This window comes from Giraffa tippelskirchi, chromosome 4, assembly GCF_054371585.1.
Source record: "Giraffa tippelskirchi isolate mGirTip1 chromosome 4, T2T-mGirTip1v1.2.pri, whole genome shotgun sequence".
NCBI classification, from domain to species: domain Eukaryota; kingdom Metazoa; phylum Chordata; class Mammalia; order Artiodactyla; family Giraffidae; genus Giraffa; species Giraffa tippelskirchi.
In genome coordinates, this window is record NC_137278.1 from 131647064 (window position 1) to 131663993 (window position 16930).

Here is a 16930-nt window from a genome sequence, read left to right on the forward strand (position 1 = left end):
CTGAGAAGGGGCCAGGGAAAAGCAGGAAAAGGCTCACAGTGGAGTTGTTCCCAGTCTGCTTCTCCACGGGGATCAGCTCTGCAGGACAGCTGTCTGACCTGAGAAGGCCTGGGCTTGCCTGTAGCGACTGACTAAGGACTTGGCCACATCATATCCCCTTCTTGAGTCTGTGTTCTTTCCGAAACCTGAAAAAATGGATGGGTCTCCCTCCTCTGGGGCAAATAGAGATACCAGGGGTGTAGATGGTCAGGACCCATATTGGTAGGAAGTAGCACTGGGATAACCAGGAAGGGAGATAGGTGCCCCCTAAGTGTGCCAGGAAGGACATCTGGGGTAACCAGGACTCAAACTCTTGAGGAAACTTTCCAGCACATTCCAGAAGCCATCAGTTCCTTTTGGGGACATAGACAAAGCAGGCCAGCTCTGTTCCTGACATACTCAGTTATGCCAGCTCAGGTCCCAGGCCTGCACATGGTTTCCTCCTCATGCCATTTCTCCCCCAAGGTATGTTGGGAGCAGCAGCTGCGGTCAGGAGGCCCAGGTCCCCCAGCCGCCCCACCCCCAGCGCTGGATGCCCTCTCCCCATTCCTTCGAAAGAAAGCGCAGATCCTGGAGGTGCTGAGAGCCCTGGAAGAGACGGACCCCTTGCTTCTGTGCTCACCTGCTACCCCCTGGCAGCCTCCAGGCGAGGGTCCTGGCTCCCCGGAGCCCATCAATGGCGAGCTGTGTGGCCCGCCTCAGCCTGAACCCTCTCCCTGGGCCCCCTACCTGCTACTAGGTGCTGGTAGCCTGGGAGGCCTGCTGCACTGGGAGCGCCTCTTAGGGGGCCCGGGGGAGGAGGAAGGTGCTGGGCGGCCCTGGGGCCCTGGTAGGGGCCCCCCACAGGCCCAGGGCACTGGTTCTGGGCTACCCTGTGCACCAGGCAGTAGCTCCTCTTCCTCTTCTGATGAGGCCGGTGACCCCAATGAGGCCCCCAGCCCAGACACCCTGCTAGGGGCCCTGGCCCGCAAGCAGTTGAACCTGGGCCAGCTCCTTGAAGACACGGAGTCTTACCTACAGGCTTTCTTGGCCGGGGCTGCTTGCCCACTCAGCGGGGACCACCTGGGTCCCAGGCAGCCATCCTCCCCAGACCAGGGGCCCCCACAACTGTCCAAGTCCAAAGGCCTCCCCAAGTCAGCTTGGGTTGGGGGTACCCCAGAGGCCCACAGGCCGGGCTTTGGTGCTACCTCAGAGGGCCAGGGGTCCCTCCCCTTCCTCAGCATGTTCATGGGTGCAGGGGACACCCCCCTGGGCTCACGGCTTGGCCACCCCCACTCTTCATCTCAGGTGAAAAGCAAGCTCCAAATTGGCCCCCCTTCTCCTGGGGAAGCCCAAGGACCCCTTCTGCCCTCTCCAGCCAGAGGTCTCAAGTTTCTAAAGCTGCCTCCAGCCTCAGAGAAGGTCCCCAGCCCTGGAGGCCCCCAGCTCAGCCCTCAGCTCCCCCGGAATTCCCGAATACCCTGTCGGAACAGTGGCTCAGACGGCAGCCCCTCCCCACTGCTGGCCCGCAGGGGTCTGGGCGGAGGAGAGCTGTCCCCAGAGGGGGCACAGGGCCTGCCCACCAGCCCTTCACCTTGCTCCACAACCCCTGACTCTGCACAGCTCAGACCTCCCCAGCCAGCCTTGTCTGCTACGCTTTCCCCAGGACCCACAGTGTCTCCTTGTTACGAGAACATTCTGGACCTTTCCCGGAACACTTTTAGGGGGCCTTCCCCAGAGCCACCTCCATCTCCTCTGCAGGTGCCCACCTACCCACAACTAACTCTCGAGGTGCCACAGGTCCCTGAGGTCCTCAGAAGCCCTGGCATCCCCTCCAGCCCTTGCCACCCAGAATCCTGCCCCTATGAGGGCACCCAGGAGAAGAGTTCGGACAAGGCAGGCTCCGAGTCTCCCCATCCTGGCCGCAGGGCCCCAGGCAGTTCATCCAAGAAGCCCAGCCAGGGGGCAGGACGGAGACCTGGGGATCCTGGCTACACGCCTCTGCGGGACAGACTGGCAGCCCTGGGGAAACTGAAGACTGGCCCTGAGGGGCCTCAGGGCCCAGAAAAGAACGGGGTGCCAGTCAGACCTGGCACTGAGAAGGCCCGGGGAGTAGGGAAGTCAGGGGAGAGCACTGGAGACACAGCACCCCCTGCTTCCAGGCCCCCTGAGCAGCCAGAAGCCAAGGGGGCCCTGCGGGGGGCAGTGGCCTTAGGCACAAGTAGCCTGAAGCAACAGGAATCTGGGCTCCTGGGGGACCCCGGGGCCCGAGTCTACTCTTCCCACTCCATGGGGGCCCGGGTGGACCTGGAGCCTATCTCACCACGGAGCTGCCTCACCAAAGTGGAGCTGGCCAAGAGCCGGCTGGCAGGGGCCCTGTGCCCCCAGGTACCCCGTACCCCTGCCAAAGTGCCAACCTCAGCCCCCAGCCTTGGCAAGCCCAATAAGAGCCCCCACAGCAGCCCAACCAAGCTGCCTTCAAAGTCACCCACCAAGGTGGTGCCCCGACCTGTGGTCCCACCAGCCACCAAGGAGCCCCCCAAACCTGACAAGGGAAAGGGCCCACCATGGGCAGACTGTGGCGGCACCGTGGCCCAGCCCATGTCCCCAGCACCTGGCCCTGCCGACCCAGGCCCAGGCCCTGAGGGGCGGGCCCCACACTCGGCCATTGAGGAGAAGGTGATGAAGGGCATCGAGGAGAACATGCTGCGGCTCCAGGGCCAGGAGCGGGCGCCCGGCACCGAGGCCAAGCATCGGAACACCAGCAGCATCGCCAGCTGGTTTGGCCTTAAGAAGAGCAAGCTGCCAGCATTAAACCGCCGCACAGAGACCACCAAGGGCAAGGAAGGGGCTGGGGGGTCCCCGCTCCGGAAGGAGGTCAAGATGGAAGCCCGGAAGCTGGAGGCTGAGAGTCTCAACATCTCCAAGCTGATGGCCAAGGCGGAAGACCTGCGCCGAGCACTGGAGGAAGAAAAGGCCTACCTGAGCAGCAGGGCCCGGCCTCGGCCTGGGGGCCCAGCACCAGGGACCAGTGCAGGCCTGGGGCAGGGGCAGGGCCAGCTGGTTGGCATGTACCAGGGTGCAGACACCTTCATGCAGCAGCTTCTCAACAGGTGAGAGCTGGGACCGACTGGCAGGGGCTCAGTAGTTGGGGGCACTTTGCCCTCCACAGGCACTCTGGGATTGGGGCTGCCTTTCCTGGGAACTGGGGCTTCCCAGAGGTCAAAGAGTATAGGAGGTCAAATGACATAGCACCAAATCTTCTGAGGGTTAATGGCCCAGCCCAGAGGAGGGATCAGGACCTCAAACAAGGAGCTAGGGATTTGTGCCCCAGCTCCCTTCTTCCCTGGCTGTCTGACATTTGGCTTGCTGAGACTCAGTTTCTCCTTTGAGAAGAGTTACCAGTCAACGTTTCCCTGAATCGCCTCAAGTCAGTTGAGGCAGACTGGGATCCTACGAAGTTAAGAATGCTAGTACCTAGCCATGGTTAATGCAAGTCTTCTCCCTCCGGGGTTTTATATCCTGTAGAACAAGGAGGACTCCCTCCCCTTGTGCCTTTTGGCACTTGCCACAGACTCAGCAAAGGGAGCTGTGGTTTAGAGAGGGGGTTACTCTGTCTGGGCCAGGTAAGGCAGAATGTCTGCAGGAATCTGGCTGCAGGCAGAGTGTGCTTTGGACAGCAAGTGCACGCAGGGTCAGCTAGGGTAGGCAGGGTGTGTCACATGTGGACCAGGATGTGACCATGTCTATTCTCTACTGGGGGACATTATCAGATAGGTCTCTAGGCTTGACCCTAGGTAGATGTGGAGGAGTTCTCCCATCACTCCTGCCCCTGCTGGTCCTCTGGGGTTTCCCCTGGGGTCTTAGCCTATTCCTGGTGTCAGGAGAATTGATGCAGGAAGCCAACAGGCATATGTCTTCTTCCCCAGGAGTAGGAGGCAATAGGTACCTCTCTAGGACCAGTCCCACTGGAGGAAGTGAGGCCAGAATGTGTGGGTGGGTCTGGGCCTCCCTCACTTCCATGTGCACTGCCCGCTCCTAGGGTGGATGGCAAGGAACTGCCCCCCAAGAGCTGGCGGGAACCCAAACCTGAGTATGGCGATTTCCAGCCAGTGTCCTCTGACCCCAAGAACCCCTGGCCCGCTTGTGGGCCCCGAAATGGCCTGGTGGGCCCTCTCCAGGGCTGCGGAAAACCTCCTGGGAAGGTAAGTTCCTGGGGCGGGGGCTGGGTGGAGGCCCTGGCATTGTGGCCCTGCCAGGTCTCTGACCTGGAGGGCTACCCTTCCCTGGGGCCGGAAAGCTGCTGGATGTATTTCTCATCTCTAAGGAGAATGGTGAGGGGAGAGGGCCTTCTGAGGGTTAGCGGGTTGCCAGGACTCTTAGGTCCGTACTCCAGGGGCCCTGAAGGAGGGCATTGGCATGGAGGAAGAAGGGGCTCTGAGGTCTCCTGTACCCCATACAGCCAAGCATCGAGCCAGGGAGGCGAGAAGAGATGCCCTCCGAGGACAGTCTGGCCGAGCCAGTGACCACCTCACACTTCACAGGTCAGCAGGGTCAAGGGCCAAGGCTGGGACCTGCCCCTCACCCCTTGCTCACTTTATTCCTTCCTGTCATCACAGCACGTGCCAAGCCCCAGTGGGCACTGGGACTACACAGGAATATCTCCCTGTCACTTAGGGTACCTGCCCTGTCTTCTTCCCAAGACTAGGGGAGGTCGGGCACGGCAGGCAGGGACAACTGAGCCTGTGGAGCTAGAAGGGTGACCAAGGGTGGAGCCTGGGCTGGGGCAGGAAGCCAGAAGAAGGCGGAGGGGCTGAACGACCTGAGCCTCACATCCCCTCCTCTCCCTTCCCCAGCCTGTGGCTCTCTGACGCGAACCCTGGACAGTGGCATTGGGACCTTCCCGCCCCCAGACCACGGCAGCAGTGGGACCCCCAGCAAGAATCTTCCGAAGACCAAGCCACCACGGCTGGAGCCCCCACCCGGGGTGCCCCCAGCTCGGCCCCCACCCCTTACCAAAGTCCCTCGCCGTGCCCACACACTGGAGCGTGAGGTCCCCGGCATAGAGGAGCTGCTGGTGAGCGGGCGGCACCCCAGCATGCCGGCCTTCCCTGCCCTGCTCACCGCTGCTCCAGGCCACCGGGGCCATCAGACCTGTCCAGACGGTGAGTGCCTGGGCAGGGGGGTGGGCCTTTGTGGGAGCTCTGCCCACCACCCACCTTCCCCTTGTCCCCGGACAGATCCCTGCGAAGACCCAGGCCCACCCCCTCCAGTCCAGCTGGCCAAGAACTGGACCTTCCCCAATGCCAGGGCAGCCAGCGGTTCCTCTGACCCTTTCTTATGCCCACCTCGACAACTGGAGGGGCTGCCCAGGACTACCATGGTGAGCATGGCGGAAGGGGAAAGGGAACAGCACTGGAGGGCAGCGGGGAATGACGAGGGGTGAGGTACCGCCCTGTCCGGGAGGAGGACTGAGCAGTCAGCCCTTTGGATGCCCCTCTAGACAGCCCACCACCTGCCTTTTCACACCCGTCTTGGGGAAAGGGTTTCTCTCCCTTCCGGAACCTTGGTAGAACTGGCTCAGTCGTGCCTCCAGCTTGCGTCCTCTGCAGCGCCCCGCTCATGTGGGAAGAGCCTCTCAGGAGGTGAGAGGTACTTGCTCCCGAGCCTGCCCTCCTTCCCCAGGCCCTGCCCGTGGATGGAAAGCGGAGCCTGGAGCCCAGCCGCCCCGCCCCTGCGCCCCAGGGCCCGGCGTTTGGGGGCAGTCGCACCCCCAGCACATCGGACGTGGGCGAGGAAGGGAGAGTGGCCAGCGGGGGACCCCCGGGGTTGGAGACCTCTGAGTCTCTCAGCGACTCGCTCTACGACTCTCTGTCCTCTTGCGGGAGTCAGGGCTGAGTGGCAGCGGCAGCCACGCCCCGCGCTGCAGGCGGAGACCACGGATTGGACGGCTCTCATCAAGCCCCGCCCCCGGGGCCCCGCCCTGAAGGGACCAAGGAGGCAGATGAACCAGAAGGTGAAGGGGGTTCCCGGCACAGCCCACTACCCGCCGCCGCCGCTGCTGTGGAGGAGATGACCGCTCTCAGCTCAGGGAGAGACCCCACCCTTGGTCCTTTCTCTCACCCAGAGTACGGCTCTTTCTCTGAGGGAGTGGGGAGTTCAAGGCCGCTGTGTCCCGGCCCCGACTCCTGCTTCAGATTGAGCCATCTTGTGGTGCTGGGCTTCCTGCCCACCGGTCGTGCCATCTCCGCCCACCCTGGCGGCTCCCCTGCCTCAGCAGCCCCGTGCTGGTGGAGTTTAGGGGCGAGGGGTCACGTTGCCTTCTCTCTCTGTCTGCTCTGGTCCTCCCCGCTGTCTGGATGGTGCTGCCCTCTCCTGCCCCATATCTTTGGGGCCTATTTGTCTGTCTTTTTTTGTTGGTTGTTTATATATATATATATATATATTAAAGTGTCTGACCCAGCCCCCACCCCCATCCCCACACTGCGGTTAATTTATCTGTTGTTAAAAACGCGGTTGCTCTGCTTCCAGCCTCTGCTTCTGCCGTATCCCTAATAAAACGTGGAGGACCCCCCCACCCTGGCTCCAGACTCAGCTTGTTCTATGGGAGGTCTCAGGGATGGACAGGCCAGTGGAGACCTCGTGGGCACCAGGGTGCAGGACTCCAGGGCTCTGCCCCAGGAGCTCTTGTGAGGCAGTTCGGTTTACCAGGGCTGCTGACTTTAGTCACCCTAGAATGTAACTAAGTGTGGGGGTCTTTTTAGACCTGGAATGGTACCTGGCAGTGGGAAAATTCCCCTGGCCCAGGGCTTGGTCAGGAGGAAGGCTGTGCTGCCCCTCAGAAAGGGAGGTGGAGCTGGTGGCTGTGGGCATGCACTCAAACCCTGGACATACCAGGTTGGGTGGGTATATAAACTGTAAGCTTCAGGGACCCAGGGGTAAACAGAGTTAAGTGTCCACAGCCACTTGTCATAAAGTGAGGCATGACTGGATTTCTGTCTTGTCACCTTCTAGTCTCTCCTCAGACTTTGGGCTTACCCCACACCTTCTTGCCCCTATTTCTCCCTCAGATTTCAATCAGAAGTTCTCTTGGCTCTCAAATTCTTAAAGATGGGAAGGCTAGGAATGAGGCTGTGTGGAAGGGTCTAGGCTTCTAGGAGTTATTTCAGACTCTCCGTGGGATGTGAGAAGGCCAGTGGGTGGTTGTGGCCCTCCAGCCCTTGGATTTCCTATTGGGCATAGAGTTGGACAGTGACCTGAAGGTGAGCCAGGTGGCCCCAGCCCATCTGACGTTGGCCAGCCAAGCGGGGCCTCAGGAAGGCCTTCTTCTAGCCCAGGTTGCAAGGTGTGGGATGACCTGTTCAGAGCACCCACCTGCCACAGTCAACACTCACTGCCTCCCCATACCATCTGTAGGCCTCCTGGGCATTGTGCATGCTGAACAGCCCTGGCCTTGTGGCTGGGACTCTGGACAGTTCATCATGGAGGTAGGGGCCCGTGTAGTGAATACACAGTCTGTGTTGGCACTGCAGGCTTGCCAAGCCAAGGTCAGGAGTGCCTGAACAGGGAGCAGTGCTGGGCCAATTCACAACTCAGTTATACCACTAGATGCTGCCATGCGTTCTGACCAGCCCAAGGAATGTTGGGAGCGGGGGAGGATGTCAGTGCCTCTCTTTATACTAACTCCTTCCAGCAGTGTCTCTTCAGCCCTGAATGGTCCAGAGAACAGTGAAAGAACTCCCTGTTAAATACCTACCATATTGCCAGCCTCCTGATTCATTTCACAAGTAAAGTTATTGAGGCTTAAAAACATTGAATAGATGAATTCCCTGGTGGTCCAGTGGTTAAGACTCTGCAATCCCAATGCAGGGGGCACAGAATCGATCCTTGATCAGGGAAATAAGATCCTGAATGCTGCATGGGCCATCCAAAAACAGACCATTCAGTAGTTTTCCAAGGCTGAGAAGTGATGGAACTTGGCAGGAGTGATTCCTTCTGGGTGTGTAACTTTGCTTTCTTCTGCCAGGACTTTAATCCTCTCCTCTCTTTTGAGCCTTGGATCACTCCTGATGGACAGGGCTGGAGAGCACTAGGCTGAGAGTCAAGAGTCCTAGCCCTTGAGTCTGGTTCTGTGGGGAACATTACATCTTGTCTCAGGGACTTGGTTTTCCTTATCTATGGAAGATTGGGAAGTTGGTCCAGACCAGCTTTCCCTTTAGTTTTCTGCTTTTCCCACCCATCTCCCAATCTGGCTATTCTCCCTCCTGTTTCCCTTAGTGGATGTCATTACTGAGGAAGTTAAAACGACTTAGAGAAGCACCAAGTCAGATGTCTTTCTTTTCTTCAAGTGTCAGGATCGCATTTTCTTATTTCTATCTCCTACTTCCAGGTATCCATCCCACTCTCCCTTCTGCTTTTATGGGCTTAGGGATGTTATTACCAAGCTGTTGATCTCTACCTCTTGCCAGGCAGGCTTGGAGAAGTCTACATCCCTCTCTAACTTTTGATTTCTTGGTTTCTTAAGCCCTTTTCTCTGTGTGAACCTGATGGATTACCTCATTTCCTTGTTAGAATTGTTCGCCTACAGGATATTTATACTATTTCCTTTATGAGAAGGAATTTGGCATGGTGGGTTTAATTCTGGACTCCACCTCCAACAAGCTGAGATCAAGGGTCCATGCAGGTTTCTGTCACCAGAGTCTGCTCATTCTGCTGCCGGGCTCTATCCTGCAGTGTTTTTATATGCAAGGTGACCTCTTGGGCCCGGGGACACTGTGGGCCACCTGAGAAAGAGCTCACTGTCAGTCACCAGGACAGAGCAGCATCAGCCACACCTAGTACCTGGAGCCAGCCCTTCCCTACCAGGCAGCTCCTCATTCCTAAGTCCCCCAGTGTGCTGCTAAGGGGTGCTGGGCCCAGACAAGCCATCCACAGCCCACATGACTACGTGTACCCTCCACACAGACAGACTATTCCACCTGAAGTAATTCTGTGGCAGGGGACACACAGGTGAGTTCGAGACACTTCCAGGAAACCAATTGCTCTTTGCCCTTGAAGAAAGTGAAGTTGCTCAGTCGTGTCCGACTCTTTGCGACCCCATGGACTGTAGCCTACCAGGCTCCTCAGTACTGGAATTTTCCAGGCAAGATTACTGGAGTGGGTTGCCATTTCCTTCTCCAGGGATCTTCCCGACCCAGGGATCGAACCCGGGTCTCCTGCATTGTGGGCAGACACTTTACCGTCTGAGCCACCAGGGAAGTGCATTGAAGAAAAGATTTATCTAAAAGACCACTTGATCCTCACTATGGCAGAACACTTCATATCTGAGTTTGTAACATCTGCTTGCAGGATTAAGGTGACCTCACTGTTTTCTCCAAGAACAATGGGTGAACACTTGCCTTACAATTGTATATGACCCTTTCTGCTGGATTTCCCAAACAGAAGAAGCCCAAACCACCAGACTCCTCTTGTCCCCCACAAAAGGCATCAACAAAAAGCTATGAAAAAATGCCAGATTTCACCTTTATGGGCACCCTGCTTCTTGTAAGAAATGTCCCAAAATGTTAACTGAGATTTTCTGTGGGTTGCCAATGGTTTCTATTTTCTTCTCTGCCCTTGTCTAGATTTTCTACAAATAGTATGTTTTGTTTTCCTTATCCAAAAAAAAATTTTTAAAGAAACAACCATTCTCTGGAACAAATTCTAGGTATATAACCCCATTCTATAGTCCTGAGTGATTTAATTCAAGCATTATAAGTAATTTTTTTAAAGACATGAATTTAAAGTAAATATAAGTGAGTATTTCTATGATCTTGAGGTAAGGAAAACCTTTTTTAAAACCTTTTTTGTAATCATTAAAGACATACAAATTAGAAAAGTGCATGTTTGGGACTTCTCTGGTGGTCCAGTGGCTAAGAATCCACCTTCCAATGCAGGGGGCATGGGTTTGATCCCTGGTCAGGGAACTAGGACCCCACATGCTGTGGAGCAACTAAGACCACGCATCTCAACTACTGAGCCTGCAGTGCCTCAATGGAAGATCTCGCATGCCATAACTAAGATCCGACACAGCCTAATAAAATATATTTTTTTAAGTGCATGTTCGTGGTTTTAAAAAATAATTAAGGACTTCCCTGGCAATCCAGTGGTTAAGACTCCATGCTTCCACTCCACGGAGTGTAGGTTTGATCCCTGGTCATGGAACTAAGATCCTGCATGCCATAGGGTACAGCCAAAAAAATAAAAATAAATTTAAAAAATTAAAATTGAATAGAATATCACGTAAGGAAGAGGAAGAGTCTCATATTCCAACTTCCAGTCTCACTGCCCAGATATAACCCAAGTTGATTGGAATTCCTTTCAAATCACTTTTTTTTTTTTAATTGTGTTCTTTCAGTAGACATTCTGAGGGCTTCAAGCCAACAGACAGCCTCTCAGATCACTCTAAGGGACAGCTCCCTCAAATCACTCTTTAAATGCACACTACACAGACAGTATATTTATGTTGACATTTGATTAGACAATGAGATTATTCTGTAATTGCTGATCTGCTTCTTTTAGCACTTATTATTATATCTTAGAGATCTTTCCAAAGATCATGACTCTCCATTATCATACATGCTCTCCCACTGGATGGATGTGTGATATTTACATGTTTTGCCATGACAAACAATGCTGCAATGAACATTGTATATGTGTCCTTGACTACTTGCATATTTCCATAAGATAAATTCCTATAAATGGAATTGCTGCATTATAAAATATGCTTAATTAAAAAAATTTTATAGATATTAACAAATCACACTTCACCAACAACGTATAAGTGGGCTATCTTCCACACTGAGTATTATAGAACTTTATTCTTAGCCAATTTGGTAGGAGTTAGTGATCAAGTCTTGCAGTCTTGGAGCCCAAAGTAGGGACCTTGGCTTTTACTCAGAGTGAAATGGGGAGCAGTTAGAAAGTGGTAAGAATAAACTGTAGAGGGCAAGTATGGAAATGGACCAGCAAGGAAGCCTCTTGGATAACTCCAGTGAGAGTTGGGAACCTATGCCAGGGCAGAGGCACTATAAACAACAGGGTTTGCTAATGTAATTACGATGGGGGGAAAAGAGAAGAGTCAAGGACAGCTTCAACATACAGATGGCCGATAGGCACATGAAAAGATGCCCAACGTCACTAATTATCAGTTCAGTCGCTCAGTCGTGTCTGACTCTTTGCGACCCCATGAATTGCAGCACACCAGGCCTCCCTGTCCATCACCAACTCCCGGAGTCCACCCAAACCCATGTCCATCGAGTCAGTGTTGCCATCCAACCATCTCATCCTTTGTCGTCCCCTTCTCCTCCTGCCCCTAATCCTACCCAGCATTAGGGTCTTTTCCAACGAGTCAACTCTTCACATGAGGTGGCCAAAGTATTGGAGTTTCAGCTTCAACATCAGTCCTTCCAATGAACACCCAGGATTGATCTCCTTTAGCATGGATTGATTGGACCTCCTTGCAGTCCAAGGGACTCTCAAGAGCCTTCTCCAACACCACAGTTCAAAAGCATCAATTCTGTGGCGCTCAGCTTTCTTCACCGTCCAACTCTCACATCCATACATGACCACTGGAAAAACCATAGCCTTGACTAGACGGACCTTTGTTGGCAAAGGAATGTCTCTGCTTTTAAATATGCTATCTAGGTTGGCCATAACCTTCCTTCCAAGGAGTAAGCGTCTTTTAATTTCATGGCTGCAATCACCATCAGCAGTGATTTTGGAGCCCAAAAAAATAAAGTCTGACACTGTTTCCACTGTTTCCCCATCTATTTCCCATGAAGTGATGGGACCAGATGCCATGATCTTAGTTTTCTGAATGTTGAGCTTTAAGCCAACTTTTTGACTCTCCTCTTTCACTTTCATCAAGAGGCTATTTAGTTCTTCTTCACTTTCTGCCATAAGGGTGGTGTCATCTGCATATCTGAGGTTATTGATATTTCTCCTGGCAATCTTGATTCCAGCTTGTGTTTCTTCCAGCCCAGCGTTTCTCATGATGTACTCTGCATAGAAGTTAAATAAGCAGGGTGACAATATACAGCCTTGACGTACTCCTTTTCCTATTTGGAACCAGTCTGTTGTTCCGTGTCCAGTTCTAACTGTTGCTTCCTGACCTGCATACAGGTTTCTCAAGAGGTAGGTCAAATGATCTGGTATTCCCATCTCTTTCAGAATTTTCCACAGTTTATTGTGATCCATACAGTCAAAGGCTTTGGCATAGTCAATAAAGCAGAAATAGATGTTTTTCTGGAACTCTCTTGCTTTTTCGATGAACCAGCGGATATTGGCAATTTGACCTCTGGTTCTTCTGCCTTTTCTAAAACCAGCTTGAACATCTGGAAGTTCACGGTTCACGTATTGCTGAAGCCTGGCTTGGAGAATTTTGAGCATTACTTTACTAGCATGTGAGATGAGTGCAATTGTGTGGTAGTTTGAGCATTCTTTGGCATTGCCTTTCTTTGGGATTGGAACGAAAACTGACCTTTTCGAGTCCTGTGGCCACTGCTGAGTTTTCCAGATTTGCTGGCATATCAAGTGCAGCACTTTCACAGCATCACCTTTGAGGATTTGAAATAGCTCAACTGGAATTCCATCACCTCCACTAGCTTTGTTCCTAGTGATGCTTTCTAAGGCCCACTTAACTTCACATTCCAGGATGTCTGGCTCTAGGTGAGTGACCACACCATCGTGATTATCTGGGTCGTGAAGATCTTTTTTGTACAGTTCTTCTGTGTATTCTTGCCACCTCTTCTTAATATCTTCTGCTTCTGTTAGGTCCCTACCATTTCTGTCCTTTATCAAGCCTATCTTTGCATGAAATGTTCCTTTGGTATCTCTAATTTTCTTGAAGAGATCTCTAGTCTTTCCCAATCTGTTGTTTTCCTCTATTTCTTTGCATTGATCGCTGAGGAAGGCTTTCTTATCTCTCTTTGCTATTCTTTGGAACTCTGCATTCAGATGGGAATATCTTTCCTTTTCTCCTTTGCTTTTCACTTCTCTTCTCTTCCCAGCTATCTGTAAGGCCTCCTCAGACAGCCATTTTGCTTTTTTGCATTTCTTTTCCATGGGGATGGTCTTGATCCCTGTCTCCTGTACAATGTCATGAACCTCTGTCCATAGTTCATCAGGCACTCTGTCTATCAGATCTAGTCCCTTAAATCTATTTGTCACTTCCACTGTATACTCATTTAGGGATTTGATCTAGGTCATACCTGAATGGTCTAGTGGTTTTCCCTACTTTCTTCAGTTTAAGTCTGAATTTGGCAATAAGCAGTTCATGATCTGAGCCACAGTCTGCTCCCGGTCTTGTTTTTGCTGACTGTATAGAGCTTCTCCATCTTTGGCTGCAAAGACTATAATCAATCTGATTTCGGTGTTGACCATCTGGTGATGTCCACGTGTACAGTCTTCTCTTGTGTTGTTGGAATAGGGTGTTTGCTATTACCAGTGCGTTCTCGTGGCAAAACTCTATTAGCCTTTGCCCTGCTTCATTCTGTACTCCAAGGCCAAATTTGCCTGTTACGCCAGGTGTTTCTTGACTTCCTACTTTTGCATTCCAGTCCCCTATAATGAAAAGGACATCTTTTTTGGGTTTTTGTTCTAGAAGGTCTTGTAGGTCTTCATAGAACCGTTCAACTTCAGCTTCTTCGGTGTTACTGGTCGGGGCATAGACTTGGATTACTGTGATATTGAATGGTTTGCCTTGGAAACGAACAGAGATCATTCTGTCGTTTTTGAGATTGCATCCAAGTACTGCCTTTTGGACTCTTTTGTTGACCATGATGGGAAATGCAAATCAAAACTACATCGAGGTACCACCTCACACCAGTCAGAATGGCCATCATTAAAAAGTCTATAAATAACAAATACTGGAGAGGGTATAGAGAAAAGAGATCACCTCCTTCACTGGTGGTGGGAATGTAAGTTGGTGCAGCCACTAAAAACAGTATGCAGGTTCCTCAGAAAGCTAAAAATAGAATTACTATGCAATCCAGCAATCCCACTCTTGGACATATATCTGGACAAAACTATAATTCAAAAAGATACATGCACCCCTGTGCTCATAGCAGTATTCACAATAGCCAACAACCTAAATGTCCATTGAAAGATGAATGCATAAAGAAGATGTGGAATCTACATACAGTGGAATACTTCTCAGCCATAAGAAAGAACAAAATAATACCATTTGCAGCAACACAGCTGGAACTAGAGATAATTATCCTTAGTGAAATAAGTCAGAAAGAGAAAGACAAATACCATATGATATCACTTATATGTAAAATCTAAAATATGACACAAATGAACTTAACTATGAAGAAGAAACAGACTCACAGACATAGAAGACAGACATGTGGTTGCCAAGGGGGAGGAGGAAAGGAAAGGGATGGACTGGGAGTTTGGGGTTAATAGATGCAAACTATTACATATAGAATAGATAGGCAACAAGGTCCTACTGTATAGCACAGGGAATTATAGTCAATGTCCTGGGATTAACCATAATGGAAGAGAAAATAAAAAGAATGTAAATGTATGCATAGATGAATCACTTTGGTGTTCAGTAGAAATTAACACAACATTGTAAATCAACTATACTTCCATTTTTTTTTTTTGAAAAAAGGATAACTTCAAGCTTTTTGGAATAACTGGTAGAATTTGCCATTAACTGATATGGAAAAGACGGCGGATGGAGCAGACTTGAGGGAGGGAAGATCAGGAGTTAAATACTGGATGTGTTAAATTTGAGATGTCTGTTGGACAACATCCAGTGGAAAATGTGGAGTAAGCAGTGAGTTATAGAAGTCTAGAATTCAGAAAAGAAGCCTGGGTTTGGGATATAAATCGGTAAGTCATCAGCATATGGATGCTATTTAAAGCCAAGGGACTGGATGAAATCACCAAGAGAGTGAGAAGAGGAAAGATCTGAGTCCTAAGCCCTGCGGGTACTCCATCTCTTTAGAGGGCAGAGGAAATGAAGGAAAAACAGCACAGAGCAGAGTGGGGGCTACTTTGAAACTGTGTAAATATTTCACTTTTAGAAAACTTTCCATTTGTGCATTTATATCAGTATAGGTTCATGGTTTCCTATTTAATGGTTTATAATCCATTATTACCATTATCTACTTTGGTGCTCAAATTGTCCATGATTTGGCCAGTAGGAGCCCCCTTAAAACTGGCTTTTGTTTTGTTTTTTACAAATCTCCATCATTCTTTATGAGTACATACTTTCTGGCATAACATGTTCAAGATTTATTTTCTCAAACCCAGCTCTGAAATCAATGAACCCTGGTTTCTTTGAGTGAGAGCATCTCTAGAAACCAAGATCTGGGGGCTGTGTGTGCTCATTGTTATGGGACAGTTGCTTCCCTCAGGTTCTAAGAGAGGGTTTCTTAGAGACTGAAGAAGTTAAAGCATTTTTCTGTACTTATGGGAATGATCAGATAGAGAACAGGAGAGAAATCAGGAAGTGGTTGGGTATTCAGTGCTCAGGTGGCCTTAAGCAGCATCTACAGGTACAGGAAGGAGGAGGGCACAGAGGCAGGTAGGTGAGCGTATGTGGTGGTGTCAACTTAGAGAAGAACTCTTCTGATTGTTTCTATTTTCTCAAGGAAATAATCAAGGTCATCAGCCAAGAGGAAGGATGTGAGAAAATTGTTGGAGGTTTGAGAAGAGAGAAGATAATATGACTAGTCATTTAGGAGCTCAAAAGTTTTTCATTCTTTTTTAATCTGAGGGTTTTTGGACTTTTTCACTTACTACATTTAAATATGTGTGTGTGTGTGTGTGTGTGTTTATTTATTTGACTGCACCAGGGCTTAGTTGCTGCATGCAAGATCTTTAGTTGTGGCATGCAGGATCTAGTTTCCCTAACCAAGGATTGAACCCGGGCGCCCTGCATGGGGAGCATGGAGTCTTAACCACTGAACCACCAGGAAAGTCCCTAGGATCTCAAAAGTTAGTGAATAAGTTAGAGAAATGTAGTAGGCATGAAGGGCCACTTGAGAAGATTAGGAATTAAAAACAAGACTTACTAATGTGAATGTGTTGGAGGTTTTCTCCTGCCATATTAGGTACAGAATAGGCAGCAAGTTGGATTATTCAGGGCTTCCAATTTGCCAAATAAGCAACAAAGAGAGAGAGGCAAGAGAATTGAAGATATATGTATAAAAGGAAGTGACTCTATTAACTGGCTGTGGGCTTTGCACTGGTTAAAGAGGGAAGAGAGTACAATAAAGGAGAGAGCATAAAGGGAGGTAGAATCAGTAGACTGAAGGGCCTGGTGGGATCAAAGGAGTTACTCCAAAACCAGCGGGAATAAGCTGGAAAGATGTTGAGAAGAAAAGAGGTGACAGTCAGAGGGTGGGTCGCATGAAATTGAGATTATGGGAGAACGGGAAATATTATGGGTTGAATTGTGTCCCTCCCCTCCTTAAAAACTGTTGAAGTTCTAAACCTCAGTTACTTGGGAAATGACCATACAGAAGTAATCAATCGGGTCATTTGGGTGGACCCTAATCCAAAATGATTGATGTCCCTATAAAAAGTGGAAAATTGGACATAGGGAGAATGCCATGGAACATGATGATGGCAGAGATCAGGGTGATGCCTCTGCAAGCCAAGGAATGCTGACATGTGCCTGCAAATTACCAGAAGCTAGAGGACAGGTCTGGAGGAATAGATTCTCCTTCAACAGCCCTCAGAAGACACCAACGCTGCTGACAGCCTGATCTCAGATTTCTAGCCTCCAGAACTGTGGAACACTGAATTTCTGTTGTTTGAGCCACCCAGTCTGTGACAGTGTGTGATGGCAGCCCCACAGTAAAACAGAAAGGTTGCAGTTATGGGTAATGAGAAGGACCAGGGGATGACCATGACA

The 16930-nt window shown here is 50.7% G+C and overlaps 1 protein-coding gene across 6 annotated transcripts in view; it reads left to right on the forward strand.

Moving 5' to 3' along the window:
- NCKAP5L (NCK associated protein 5 like) overlaps positions 1–6595 on the forward strand; it is a 31022-nt gene extending 24427 nt beyond the window's left edge. For 5 of the 6 annotated variants that reach the window (XM_081596626.1, XM_081596624.1, XM_081596621.1 and 2 more), the window contains exons 8-13: positions 505–3131; positions 4061–4223; positions 4481–4562; positions 4875–5183; positions 5259–5401; positions 5704–6595. In XM_081596626.1, coding sequence (XP_081452752.1) covers positions 505–3131; positions 4061–4223; positions 4481–4562; positions 4875–5183; positions 5259–5401; positions 5704–5916 — 3537 coding nt within the window. In that variant the 3' untranslated portion in view covers positions 5917–6595. The remainder of the gene's footprint in view (positions 1–504; positions 3132–4060; positions 4224–4480; positions 4563–4874; positions 5184–5258; positions 5402–5703) is intronic. The other variant, XM_081596625.1, reaches the window with a different exon arrangement.
- Positions 6596–16930: the final 10335 nt, after the last annotated feature.